At 32.9% G+C, this 13,302-nt stretch overlaps 1 protein-coding gene across 2 annotated transcripts; it reads left to right on the top strand.

Moving 5' to 3' along the window:
• Nucleotides 1–5,769: 5,769 nt before the first annotated feature.
• On the top strand, nt 5,770–7,680 carry LOC132285383 (galactinol synthase 2). 2 transcript variants are annotated; one of them, XM_059787597.1, is made up of 4 exons: nt 5,771–6,178; nt 6,355–6,678; nt 6,926–7,060; nt 7,282–7,680. In XM_059787597.1, the coding sequence occupies exons 1-4, from the start codon at nt 5,867–5,869 to the stop codon at nt 7,480–7,482; spliced, it is 972 nt and encodes a 323-aa protein (XP_059643580.1). In that variant the 5' UTR covers nt 5,771–5,866; the 3' UTR covers nt 7,483–7,680. The 2 variants fall into 2 exon arrangements, with proteins under 2 accessions (XP_059643642.1, XP_059643580.1); XM_059787659.1 differs by lacking the exon at nt 6,926–7,060 and having other exon boundaries at nt 5,770–6,178.
• The last annotated feature ends 5,622 nt before the right edge of the window (nt 7,681–13,302 follow it).

The following is a 13,302-nucleotide window of genomic DNA, read 5'->3' as shown; positions in this document are numbered from 1 at the left end:
ATTTCAACGAAAAAAATTCATCCGTAAAATTCTGAGGAAAAAAGGAAATGAAGGAAATGACCGGGTCATTACAAGTTGTATCTCAAGAGCTACTTCAGGGAAATATGTATACAACCAAAATTGAAAAAGCCAAAGGGTCCTCTAGATCTGGCAAAGTTGGAGGAAATAAGGTCGAATAATTCTTTGTATAAAGAAGCTAAGAGAAAAAGTGCAAGGGCCATGCTCCTTCCTTTGGACAACACAATGGCTAATTGAGTGAGGTCTTTTGTGATCTGTATAGCAGGTGCACAGAGCAAATGTCTACACAACCATAGTAACAGAAACCCTATGTGTTCTTGTTCACTAACCTCAGTCCCTGCTTTCCCTATCATTCTTTTTAGAAATGGACCATGTGATTGGACATGGGGTTTAGAGCCTTTTTGCTCTTGAAAGTAGAAAGTAGTTTCTGAGTCATAAAGGAGATCATTTATATCATCTCCTCCATGTTTAAGACCTGTCAAAAAGCATACATCTCGCAATGTAGGGGCCATTATACCATAACGCAAATGTAATGAGTTTGTGGTTGGGGACCAAAATTGCATGGAAGCAAAAAGTAATGGTTTATCTTGATTCAGAGCGATCTTTCTAAGCTGAATGATGTCGAATATACCCATCTACTTTCACAAATCGCCCTTTTGCTACTGAAACGCGATTAACCCATTCATTCCACTGGTGCATAAAAGGATGCCAATTTCTGACAGAGAGGGTTGGTCTTTTCCCTTCGGCGGTGAGATATATTGGTTTTGCAAATGGAAGTTGTTTTTCAGCTTGAGGGTAGAACGATGAAAGGGGTGAGGGCAATCAGTTGCTAAACGTTGGGCCAAGCCCCTTAGCGTTGTTTGTAATGTTGATTAGGGTTGAAGTTACAATTTCTGTGGTGTCTAGGGTTTTGACAACTGATTTCGTCATTTGGGTATATGAAGTTGGTTCTGGAAACGGAGTCTCTAGGTTCAAATCTGAATTTGGTTTTGGATTCTTTGAAGCCATGATTACAGAAAGGGTTCAATTAAGAGAAATTTGGAGAAGAAAGAAGTATGTTAATGAAGAGTTTGAAAGATGAAGGTGTTTTAATGGAAGAGCCGTGTGTGGTTGGAAAATTAAATGGATTACTGCGATAATTAATGAGTGATAAAACGGGTTAGCATGATCGACATTTTTTAGGGAAGTGAATCAAGATACAATTCAAGGGATTATAGGGTGTATGCAAAGTTATGATGCAATGGATGTATTTGAATTTTGGAAGCCGAATGGTTAAAACGGCTACCAAAATTAGGGGGCATTGTTGACACCCATTTTGGTAATTGGGTTTGAACTCTAACTGAGCTTGATGAACAGTGATACAGTAGAAGTTTAGGCTAAGAAGATATTGGGTTGAAGGTATGCAGTAATGAGTTTGGGCTATGAGTTATTTTAAGTCTACTTGGACTGAACAGTGAACTGGGAAAATGATTAGGATAACTATAATGCAATGATATGGTAAGAGATTGGGCTGAAAGAGGTTGGGTTCGGTATATGGTTTAAGTAGACTCCAAGAGAAGAAGCAAAGACGTGGCAGATTTTACACAAGGACGTTACTGATTGGATCGCACAAGAGCATTACTGATCGGATGGAATAGTTTTGAATTTAAATATGATAGATAAGGATTATACGTAGTATTTATCCTTTATTTGTATTTAGTTGAATAATTTTTTAGTTGTATTATAGAGTTACAATACAATTGGAATGCTTGTATTTAGGAAATTGTTTTATAGTTTATACTATAAATAAACAAAGGGGCATGCTGTGCTAGAGGTCCAGCACCCTCAGAATCCTTTAATTTATTTATTGCTTTCTCAAGCCTTTCTTAGAATAGCATCCTTGCTATTTCTTCTTTGTCTCTAACTCTCTCTCTCTTAATCTCTCGCTCTATCTATTTCTCTCTCTTTCTTTCTCAATCTTTCTTCCTATATATTCTTTCTATATCTGTTTCTCCCTTTTTCTATTCTTTAAACATTACTATAATTTATTCAATAAAAAGTCCTTTTAGCTAAGACAATTCTTGAACTCTAAGAAGAGTATCACTGTTCTCTTTATCCTCGCATAGTTTGAAAGTCAACCCTCCAAAGAGACTATAGTTGACCAATTACAATCAAATCATACAATTGGTTCTAACACGCCATATATCAATTTAAGATCAGCTCTAGCAGGCCGATTTTTAGCGTCAACAATTACTAATTGTATGTATACCTATACGTTTTTTCTTTTGGTAAAGACAACATATATAATCATTTATTCTACATCGTTTCCTTTTCTGGGGAATACTTCAAAGGAGCCAATGGTTTTTTTTTTTTTTTTTTTTTTTTTTTTCCTTTCTTTAAATTGCTATTTTATAAGAAAGAATTGAAGTTTTCTTTTTGTGGTTATTTCTAATTGTACGTATATACATAATTATATATATATTTTTATAAAAAAATTTGCTATATTATAATAAAGATGTGAAGTTGGTTATTACTAATTGTACGTATTTTCTTTTGGGGAAGAGTTATTAATAATAAATAATTTTGATTACTATATAATAATTTATTGTTCAAAAGATTTCTTTTTATGGGATACACTCCAAAGGACACACGTTTTTTTAAAAAAAAAAAATAAAAAAGTTGCTATATTATATAAGAAACAATTAAAGTTTTCTTTTTGTGGTTATTACTAATTGTATATATCTATACATTTTTGGTAAAGACCACCCTACAGGACACAAATGTGGGTTACAAATTATATACTAATTGTATTCTTAAATGTTTTCTTTTTGTGGGTGGAACACTCCAAAAGACAAACGTTTAAAAAAAAAAATGCTATATTATAAGATGTAATAATTCAAGTTTTAGAAAAGAAAAGAAATGAAATCTGAACTGATCAAATTGGGTGTTGATTGAAGTGCATTCCAACGAAGCCAAGACTTATGGCAGAGAAAGAATAACTTTTAAGAGAAGCAATGAGCCTTCCAAATGGTAGATCATTCAAATACAATTGGATGGATCATGTGTTTTTTTTTAGTTTCTTTATCATTTTGTATTGTTGCTTAAATTTTATTTTTCTTAATGAGAGATTCGATCTTCGTAATGAAAATTCTAAAATTGTTAATTGTTAGGCCAATGCAGACAGAGTTCAGATGGTGTTGATCCTAAAATTTTCATTAGATCTCAATGCAATGCAAGGTAAACATTTCGTTGTACCTCTTTTGTAATCTTTGAATTGTAATACTACTATTTATTATTATTTTATTTTTTACAATAATATATCCACATTATTTCTAAAATAAAATTGGTGGAAACAAGTCTACTAGCCCTAGCCCTTCGATGTTGATTGGAATTTAGGATGCAATGTTGGTTATAATTCGCTATCAACCAGCACAATTTAAAACAATTTTGTGATATCAATAAAAATGTGCAGGTCCCAATTCCAGTTCTATATCGGAAACTGGTTCTACTTCTACTACTGTATTACAATATATTTAACTTGAATTTATAAGTTCATTTATATTCACTATTTTTTTATTTTCTTTTCTCATAATCCATCGTGAAATATATAAATCAAATCAATTTATGAAATGTCTCTAAAAAATTATAATTAATTCAGTTTTACTTATATTAAAAATATGCTTGGTGAAATTAACTAAAATGCATTTTAAATGTTTAATTTTTTAATGAAGTGTTTCATATCTTACCAAATATTAGAAATTTTTTTTCTCTCTCTATTTTTAATATATTTAATAATTATTTTATTCATGTCATTTGGTTTTTATTTATTATTTGTATTAATAAAAATATAATTTTCTGCAAAGATTTTCATTTATGTGCAATTGCAAGTGCATATTTGCTAGTATATAAAAAGTGTTTTTAGAGGAAGGGTAATGAGTTGGAGTCTAAAAGTTGAACAACCAGGACTGATTTATATGAGTAGGCAGACATCATCCTCTTTTTTTTATTATTATTTTTTTTATTTTAACTCTATACACATAAAAGAATAAGAATACATAATCGAAAAGTTGATGAGTGGGGGATGACATGTATCATTAGGATATGATGATGTTATTTCTTATTACATAATTTTAGCTGGATATGTCGAACTCTCGAACTCTATATTGGAATCAAATTAATTTATCCCACTATAAAACTTCCAGGACGTGTGATTATATACGTGTCAAAATATGCAATTAAAGTATATAACTTTGTACAAGTAGATGATCTTTTTCTTTTTGTACATTCTTGCCATCAACATCAAATACTCAATCATCATACCGTAAGAAAGCAAAATATACTTACAAGCACTCCAACAGTCTTCTTCATCAACTTAAACAGATAAACCTACCCTCCTCCTTGGTCCTTTCTCAGTTTACAACATCTACCTTTCCAAAAAGCTCATCACATATATATATATATATATATATATCGTGTATCCAGACTCCAATTATTTGAGCCATTAGATACACTTGTTCGCACGAAATTGACAGGCATATCCGTATCTAAATTTTCATTGCAATCAAGAATGATCTGAAAAGGACTTTCCTATTACAAAGTATTTTCATTTTCCATGTGTCAATTTTTCAAATGAATACATACGCATACATATATAGTTCCAAAACTTGATTCTAAACGTGTCACAGGAACTGTGATGATTATGATCTTCACCATCACCACCATCGCCCACATCATACGAAACTGTCCAATTTTATAAAGAATTGTTAAGTTGATTTTTCAGGATCATGCACATGCAATATGTATCATAATAACATGTATTGTTTATGCCACCGTTATGAACCATTATTATCCTCTTGGTTTTTAATCAACCAATATTGTTTTTGGATTTTCTGTTTTTCAATTTGTCACAACTAAACAAAAAACAGCTACCATACATTTAATCATCCGATTAGATCAGTGTTGTGATTATCACTAGGAGGCAACTCCCTTTTCTATGATTGCACTCCTTTTTTTTTGTTTTGGTATTTATTTATTTATTATTTTTTGGGTCCTCTCAAAAGGGACAATTTATTTAACACTAATATATATATATATATATTTAGGTCCTCTCAGAAGAGAAAATTTATTTAACAGAGAATTTTTTTTTGGAGTTTTTTTTTTTTTTTTCCTTCCTGTTGAGAAGGAAGACCAAAAGATTATGAAATGGTAGTAGTTATGTAATTTGTGAAAAAAAATAATTATTCACTTGTAAAATTAAATTTAAAAGTGTATTTCTTTTAAAATGATTGTGTAAACATAGAAAGGGGAGTGTGAATATGTCTCCCCTCCCTATATGACACATACTTAATTACTATTACTAAGTAATATTGCATTAGTGCCACTTAATTCAAACCTTTTTTATTTTTACTTTATTTTTTTCTTTATATTATCACATGGTAAAAAGCCCAAAATTATATATAGATTTTCAAAACCTTATGAATGGTTTTATTTTTAATTTTAATTTTAATTTTTTTGGGTATTAGATATACCAAATAATAAATAATTTAGTTGCAAATTAGTGAAGATTTATTCTCCCAAAAACTTTTAATCTTAACCCCAATTAAGCATAAAAGAAAGAGGAATATTCAAAATCATTCTTTCAAATACCTTTTTCATATATTCACTTTCCCAGAATTTATACGTTCCTGCCTTTATTCCTTGTCACTTTCCATAACACATTTCTTACATTTTTTTGCAATCAACTCCATAGCTTGCATATATAAAGGTTGGTAGATTGCCTTCAATCATGACATAAACAATACATCTTCTTCATCTTCTTCTGATCATCATCAATAACAACCTTTTCTTTTTTCTAGCTAGCTATAGCATAATGTCAAGTGTTACTACTAATGATACTATCATGAACATAACCAAAAAGAATAGGGCTTATGTCACTTTCTTGGCTGGAAAAGGAGACTATGTGAAAGGGGTTGTGGGCTTAGCCAAGGGGTTAAGGAAGGTGAATAGTGAGCATCCACTTGTGGTGGCAGTTTTGCCTGACGTGCCGGAGGAGCACCGTGACATCCTTCTCTCTCAGGGATGTATCGTTCGGGAGATCCAGCCGGTGTACCCACCGGAGAATCAAACGCAGTTTGCCATGGCTTATTACATTATCAACTACTCAAAACTTCGTATTTGGGAGGTACATATATATATATATATATATATCACATTTTATATATCCTTCTTAATTCCTTACATGTGTGTTGCAAATATATATGTATCTATATATATATAATTATATACATTTTTTGACAAAATTATGTATAATTAGATTTAATTACTAGCGATATATATATCATTATTGCATATATGCAGTTTGTGGAGTATAGCAAGATGATCTACTTGGATGGAGATATACAAGTTTTTGGTAACATTGATCACCTCTTTGACAATCCGGATGGTTACTTGTATGCTGTTATGGATTGTTTCTGTGAGAAAACATGGAGTGACACCCCTCAATTCAAGCTTGGCTACTGTCAACAATGCCCCGATAAGGTCCAGTGGCCAACGGAGTGCTTGGGACCTCCTCCACCTCTCTACTTCAATGCTGGCATGTTCGTCTTTGAACCAAACCTCTCAACTTACAATCATCTCTTGGACACCCTCAACCTCACCCCTCCTACTTCATTTGCTGAGCAGGTAATTAATTAATTTTCAACAAAAACGAACTTTATTAACCTTAATTTTCAAGCCATCGATCTAATTAATTTAGTAGATGATTAATTAAATTACAACCTTAATTAGTAGCTTACACATGCACACACGTTAATATATATACATATATATATATATATATATATATATACATATATATATAATGCACACACCAAATTAAAGTTTGTTGACTTAGTTTGGCAATTAATTAATTGTTTTGGGCATGATTCAGGACTTATTGAACATGTTCTTTAGGGATACCTACCGCCCTATTTCTCCGGTGTACAATCTTGTTTTGGCAATGTTGTGGCGACACCCTGAAAACATTAATCTTGACCAAGTGAAAGTCGTTCACTACTGTGCTGCAGTGAGTTACCATTATATATATATCTATGGCAAACTTTATTTTATTCTATTATATATATAGATGAATTAATTACTAATTAGAGTAATTAATTTGGGTTTAAAATTTATTATATTATACTATAATCTTGAGTTTTGTTAATGTATGACACACACACACACACACACACACACACACAATCATGCATGAGGAGTTGTTTTTTAATAATATTAATTAATTTGTAGGGTGCAAAGCCATGGAGGTTCACTGGGGAGGAAGAGAACATGCAGAGAGAAGATATAAAGATGGTTGTGGAGAAATGGTGGGAAATATATAATGACAAGTCATTGGATTACAAGAGCAGCACAAAGGATGATGTCATGGTTTCAGCAGTTATTGAGGCTGATGTTGTTGATCACTTCATAACTGCCCCATCTGCAGCCTAATTTTATTATTAGGGTACCTTAAAACAATAAAACTTACGCCATAACTACTATATATATATAGGATTATTACTACTACTGTAACCTGCTAGTTTAGTTTATCAGTGACTATATGCTAGCTAGCTCTTTAAATGTAAGGTTATGGGATTGCTTCTGAAAAAATGTTTATCTACATCTTTAAATAAATGACAGTTCTAGTAATTAAGCTGGACAGTATCTATACATACATATATATATATATATAATTAAATGATAATTTCAGTTAATTGTGAAATTAATTTGCATGCGTAGGGTTAGGGGTGGTGTTCTTGGTCGCATTCTAGAATCCTGACGCACCAATGATTTAACCCAAATTGAATTGAATGTGGTTTTAGCTGATAAATATATCCATGCACTATATATATAACATTTGTTTGGTGAGAAGGGGTAAAATAGGTAGTATATATGTAGACCAGGATCACAACCAGTCCAACAGCGATCCATTTGCTCCATTTTGGGTCAATGAACAATGTTTACCTTGTTTGGTAAAAAAAAAAAAAATTTCCCAATACAGAATTTTCGTGTGTATATATATATATATAGCCTTTTTATTCCCTCTCTTATTTCTTCTTCCTCTTCCCTCCCTCATTTCAGCAATCCAATTGAAATAGAAATCAAATCCCGCTACTATAGCCTTCTTCTCTCCTAAAATATGAATGAAGCCATTTTAGAAATTTATTTCTTTCCAAATAGAAGTCAGAAGCAGCGATTGTTGTATGAATCAACCCAAAATTTGGATGCTACAAATTGTTTCCAAATAGAAGCAGCGCTTCTGTCAGTCCCAATAAAATTGTAGATTTTGATTTCCTTCCACAAAGAAGCAGCAAATCGAAGCAGGAGATCGCTGGAGATCAAATCGAAGTAGGAGATCGCCTTATTTCCAACCCTAAGTGGGCACGATTCATAATTTTCAGATTTCATTTTGAAGGAAATCGTCTTATTTCCATAACAACTGAATTGCATAAATAAATATAATTAGTAAGAATATATAGACATATTTTTGGTAAGAAACCCAGAAATAGAAAATTAATGGTGAATTTGAATTGATGGGATTTGAATGTTTGTTTGTGAGGAGAAAAAATGAGAGGATTTGTAGAGTACATGAGTGGCCGAAAAAGAGTGTTTCAGAGTGTTAGAATGTTAAGAAAATATTTGGTCCTTGGGCTTGCATCGCAACGTTTTCGTAAGTTGCATCCCAAGTTTTTCCTAATAAGCATCCCAAAATCTTCCTCATCTACATTCTAATATCTTTTTAAAGTGAGTCATAACATTTTCCTGAGGCACGTCCTAACATTTTCGTAATATAAATCCCAAAGTATTTGTAAAGTGTATCCCAACATTTTCCTATTATGCATCCCAAATTTATCGTAATATACATCCCAACTTTTTGAAAGGTGCATCCCAAACTTTTCCTAAGGTGAGTTCCAACTATTTCGTAAAGTGAATCCCAACTGTTTTGTAACTTAAATCCCAATTTTTGCGTAATATGAATCCTAACATTTTCATAAAGTGTATGTCAAATTAGCATCAGTTGGTTAGACATATATGTTCTGTTGTGGCATAGAGAATTTTTATCCTCGTTTGTCTGGGATATACTTGATTGATACATGTAAAGAAATGAATGAAATATATGTCAAATTTAATTGGTCATACATGTGAAAAGGGTTTTTTATTTGATTAGATCATACATGTGAAAAGGTTTTGTATTTGAGCCGTTGAGATGGGAATTTTGCTTGGGATGTAGAAGTAAATTAATTTTTTGTTCATTCAATAATTTTTTTTGTTAATTCAATATTTTATGCATATGTGAGAAAATGTATTGTATTTAAGCCGTTCAGATGGAAGGTGAAGTAAATAATATTCAAAACACAACAAACAGACGAAACGTTTCTGTTGTAGAACCGGAAGTGATTAAATGGAAACCAAGGTATAAAATGGAGTTTGATAGTGAGGAAGAAGCATATGATTTTTACAATGTATATGATGCTCGAATTGGTTTTAGCATCCGAAAGGAGTATGGCAATAAAGTTAATGGAAGAATTACATCAAGGGCGTTAGTTTATAGCAAGAAAGGTGTAAAGGGGACTGACAAACGGGATGTATTTAGAAAGACTCCCTGGGCTGAAACACGAACCAATTGCGGTGCACGAATGGTTCTTAGATATGACAAGACAAAGGCAAAGTATTTAGTTTCTAAATTTGTAGAAAGTCACAACCATCCATTCATAATTGCTGAATGTAGCCACATTATGCCATCCCAGTGACGAATTTCCTCAGTCCAGGCCATTGATGTTGAGTTGGCTTCGGATTCAGGAGTTCCGACTTATAATGCATATGAGTTGATAGGAAGGCAATTTGGTGGCAAAGAATCAGTTGGGTCTTGAAAGTGGATCTTAAAAATTATCTAAGGACGCGAAGACAAAATGAGCTTCTTTATGGAGAGGCAGCATAGCTTGTGGATTATTTTGAGACGCGTGGTTGTGAAGATCCTTCGTTCTTCTATTCATTGCAACTGGATACTGAGCAAATGATTACAAACATATTCTGGTCAGATTCTAGAATGATCATTGATTATGGCCATTTTGGAGATGTTATCAGTTTCGACACAACGTACAAAGTCGTATACGGTAACAGACCATTTGCAATTTTCTTGGGTATGAATCATCACCGGGAGACCGCTATATTTGGAGCAGCCTTAATGTATGATGAAACAGCGGATTTGTTTGTCTGGTTATTTGAAATGTTCTTAAAAGCGATGGGTAGAAAAATGTCAAAGACGATTATTACAGATCAAGACGTTGCAATGGTGAAGGCATTAAAGCAGGTGTATAACTTTCTTGCATCTCCATTTTTGTCACTTGGTATGTTGAAAAAATCGTATTATTTCAGTCGTATTTTTTGTAATTACAATATTGCAACACGGGTATTAAGTTATTTAATCTTGCAGGTCATGCCGGTGACGAAGCATCATTTATATGTTTGGCACTTATTGAATAATGCGTAGAAGAACCTACTATTTCTGTTTAAACACGTTGAAGGAATAAAAAAGGTCATCTCAAAATTAATCCAAGTTGAGGAGAAGGATGATTTTATCAGGGAATGGGATTTAATGATTGCAGAGTATGGTGTTATTGGTAATAAGGTGCTTTCCACTTTGTTAGAATTGAAACATAAATGGGCCCTGGCATTTGTCAAACACGACTGGTCTGCAAGAATGAGTAGCACGCAACTGAGTGAAAGTTTCAATGATCAATTGAAGTATTACCTTTCCAGACAACTTATTCTACCAGAATTCTTCACACACTTTGACATATTGTTGTCGGACAAGCGATATAAGGATTGAAGTCGAGCATGGCTTACTGGAGAGGCAACCACAACTAAAAACAAATTGCCACATGTTACGTCAAGCGGGGAAGGTGTACACCAAGGCAATATTTCAGCTTTTCCAGGAGGAGTTTTTAGCTGCTATTGCGAGTGAGGCTGTTATTAGTTGCAGTGACTTGGATAACAATGGACACCGTTGTACACACAAATTTTGTATCTGTAAAATAAAGAACAAAATAAGGATCAAATAATCAATTTTATTAATATTTGATAAGCGGGTACAATTCTCTGTAACATTCTTTACAAAGAAAGAATGTCTTCTGATTCGATCTCCTAAATATTCGGTGCAAATGCTTCAATATTTGATATTGAATCGGCTGCAACGAACTTTCTTCAAATCTCCGAGAAATGAAGAAAACTTGGATTGATTTCCAATTGAGATCCGTGGAAGCTTAATCTCAAACGGTTGAATGAAAGACTTTAAATAGGGCCGGCACTTGTAGAGCGTACTTATAATCCTTTGTATTCAAAGTGTTGAGTCTTCAAAGCTTTAAGTGGTGAATGGGTGTAGAATTCGGTAGAGTTTTCTTTTTCTCTTCGGATCCCCCTTTCCTTCCCCCTCGCTTCTATTTATAGACTTCATGAAGGGACAAAAAAGTCATTTGAGTCACTTTGGATAATTATCCTAAGTGATAATTATCCTCAAATATATATATATATCTATATATCTTAAGAATAATTATAACTTTATTTAACTTACCTAATGTCCAAGTGGGCTTGGTTAGTTAGCAATTTGAAATTGGCTCATTAAAGTGGGTTGGGTCAATTGAGTCATTTAAATTGACCCATGACCCATATTTGGTAATGGGCTTAGGTTGTTTGGGTAACTGGCCCATGTTTCAAAGTGGGATAAAAATGATGACAAGCCCAAATTATAGCATGAACCATCATGTGAATTTTTTAGTGTCAACAAATTGCCCCAACTTCAATTCTGGGCTTTACACCTCTTGATTGGTGCAGAGGGCAAGGATTTGAAGTTGATTCCCTTCTTACACTAATCTTCTTCTTCTTCTTTCTTTTTTTTTTTTTTTTTTTTTTTTTTTTAAATCCATGAAGGAAATTTGATGATGTATATCTTTAAATTACTTTTCATCAAATAACTTCGTAAGAATTTCAATGTAAGAAGGACACTATGATACAACAACTAGCCACTTTCCATTTCCATCGGCTTGTGATTGGCTGATGCATAGCTAATATTTCTGTTGCAGCTATTTTCGTGTTATCAAGTTGGATAAAATTTGTTTAAGTTTTGAATAAAAAACTAATTCACCCAAAGTAGGAATGTTATTGGTTTCTTTAAATTGCAATCTTTCTTATCTTTGTAAGACACAGATTCGAAGACTGTAAAATCGTTCTCTCAACAGAGAAAACGCGACTCCAAGAGAGAATTTTCTGTATTTCTTTTTCCTGCACAGTCAACTTTGTCAACACAGACGCGGAACTGAGTAGTTTACATGTAGGTAAACTGAGACTTTTCTTTTCCTTCATTCTTTTTCATCTCCTATTTATATAGCTCTAAATGAATTATTCTGATACTTTTGTATGATACATGTGTAAAACCCATTTTGATTTCCATAACTAGGATTTTTTTATTATCAAGTTTCATTGGAGAAGAATTCAAATTTATGTACTTAGCTGTAAGAATTCATAGCTAGGAAATTGTGAAGATACAGTAAAACCTCCACAAGGTGTGGGAAAAATCTTTACTAACGCGCTAAAGAATCAGAATGTCCGCACACTTGGCCGAATTGCTTTGAGTTTTATATATTTGATTGACATTGTTGAATGAAAAGAATGACTGCAACAATACTACTCAACCTGCATTTAGTTTACAAAAATCAGAGTTCAAGCTTCGGGCTAGAGATCCTCATATATCCAGCAATCACTGTATAAAGCTGTTTGGCAGGCCACTTATTCATGCCTTCATAGCTATCATGATGCACAAATATATTGGTCTCTCTCCAAAATGCAAGTCAACCACCTCCTGCTTTGTTCACATCATCATTTTATTTTATTTTTTTTTTTTTTTACGCATTCGTCGTGAATCTTGCAACAAACATTGAGATCATCTGCAATACTACCCGTATCGAATCCTAACTAAATTGCAATTCTCTACAACACAGGTCTTGTTGCATTCGACTTGAGAATTGTTGGAGCAGTAGATGATCTCGATAACGAGGAAGAGGCATAAAATGATGCCGGCGTATGTTGTGGCAACGCCTGTTTGCGAACCCATTTTGAGGATTCTAAACAAAACCCACCTGTTTGCAAACCCATTTTGAGGACTTGCATGATATGTGTATATATATATATATATATATAAATAAAATTGCAAAGATGGCAGTGTGTTACATTTCTATTGGGTTTGCTTTAACAGGTGGGTTTGCAAAGAAGCCACAC

The sequence above is a fragment of the Cornus florida genome, unplaced genomic scaffold, assembly GCF_030987335.1.
Source record: "Cornus florida cultivar Cherokee Brave unplaced genomic scaffold, ASM3098733v1 CherokeeBrave_3.0.0_Hap2_Chr01, whole genome shotgun sequence".
In the NCBI taxonomy this organism is placed as follows: Eukaryota; Viridiplantae; Streptophyta; class Magnoliopsida; order Cornales; family Cornaceae; genus Cornus; species Cornus florida.
Note: the sequence above shows the minus strand (reverse complement) of the source record. Positions and strands in the feature narration are given on the sequence as shown.

Coding starts and splice junctions, on each gene's coding strand:
- LOC132285383 (XM_059787597.1), top strand. CDS start 5,867: ATGTCAAGTGTTACTACTAATGATACTATCATGAACATAACCAAAAAG. Junction 6,679..6,925: donor CTACTTCATTTGCTGAGCAG/GTAATTAATTAA, acceptor GGCATGATTCAG/GACTTATTGAACATGTTCTT. Junction 7,061..7,281: donor TCGTTCACTACTGTGCTGCA/GTGAGTTACCAT, acceptor ATTAATTTGTAG/GGTGCAAAGCCATGGAGGTT.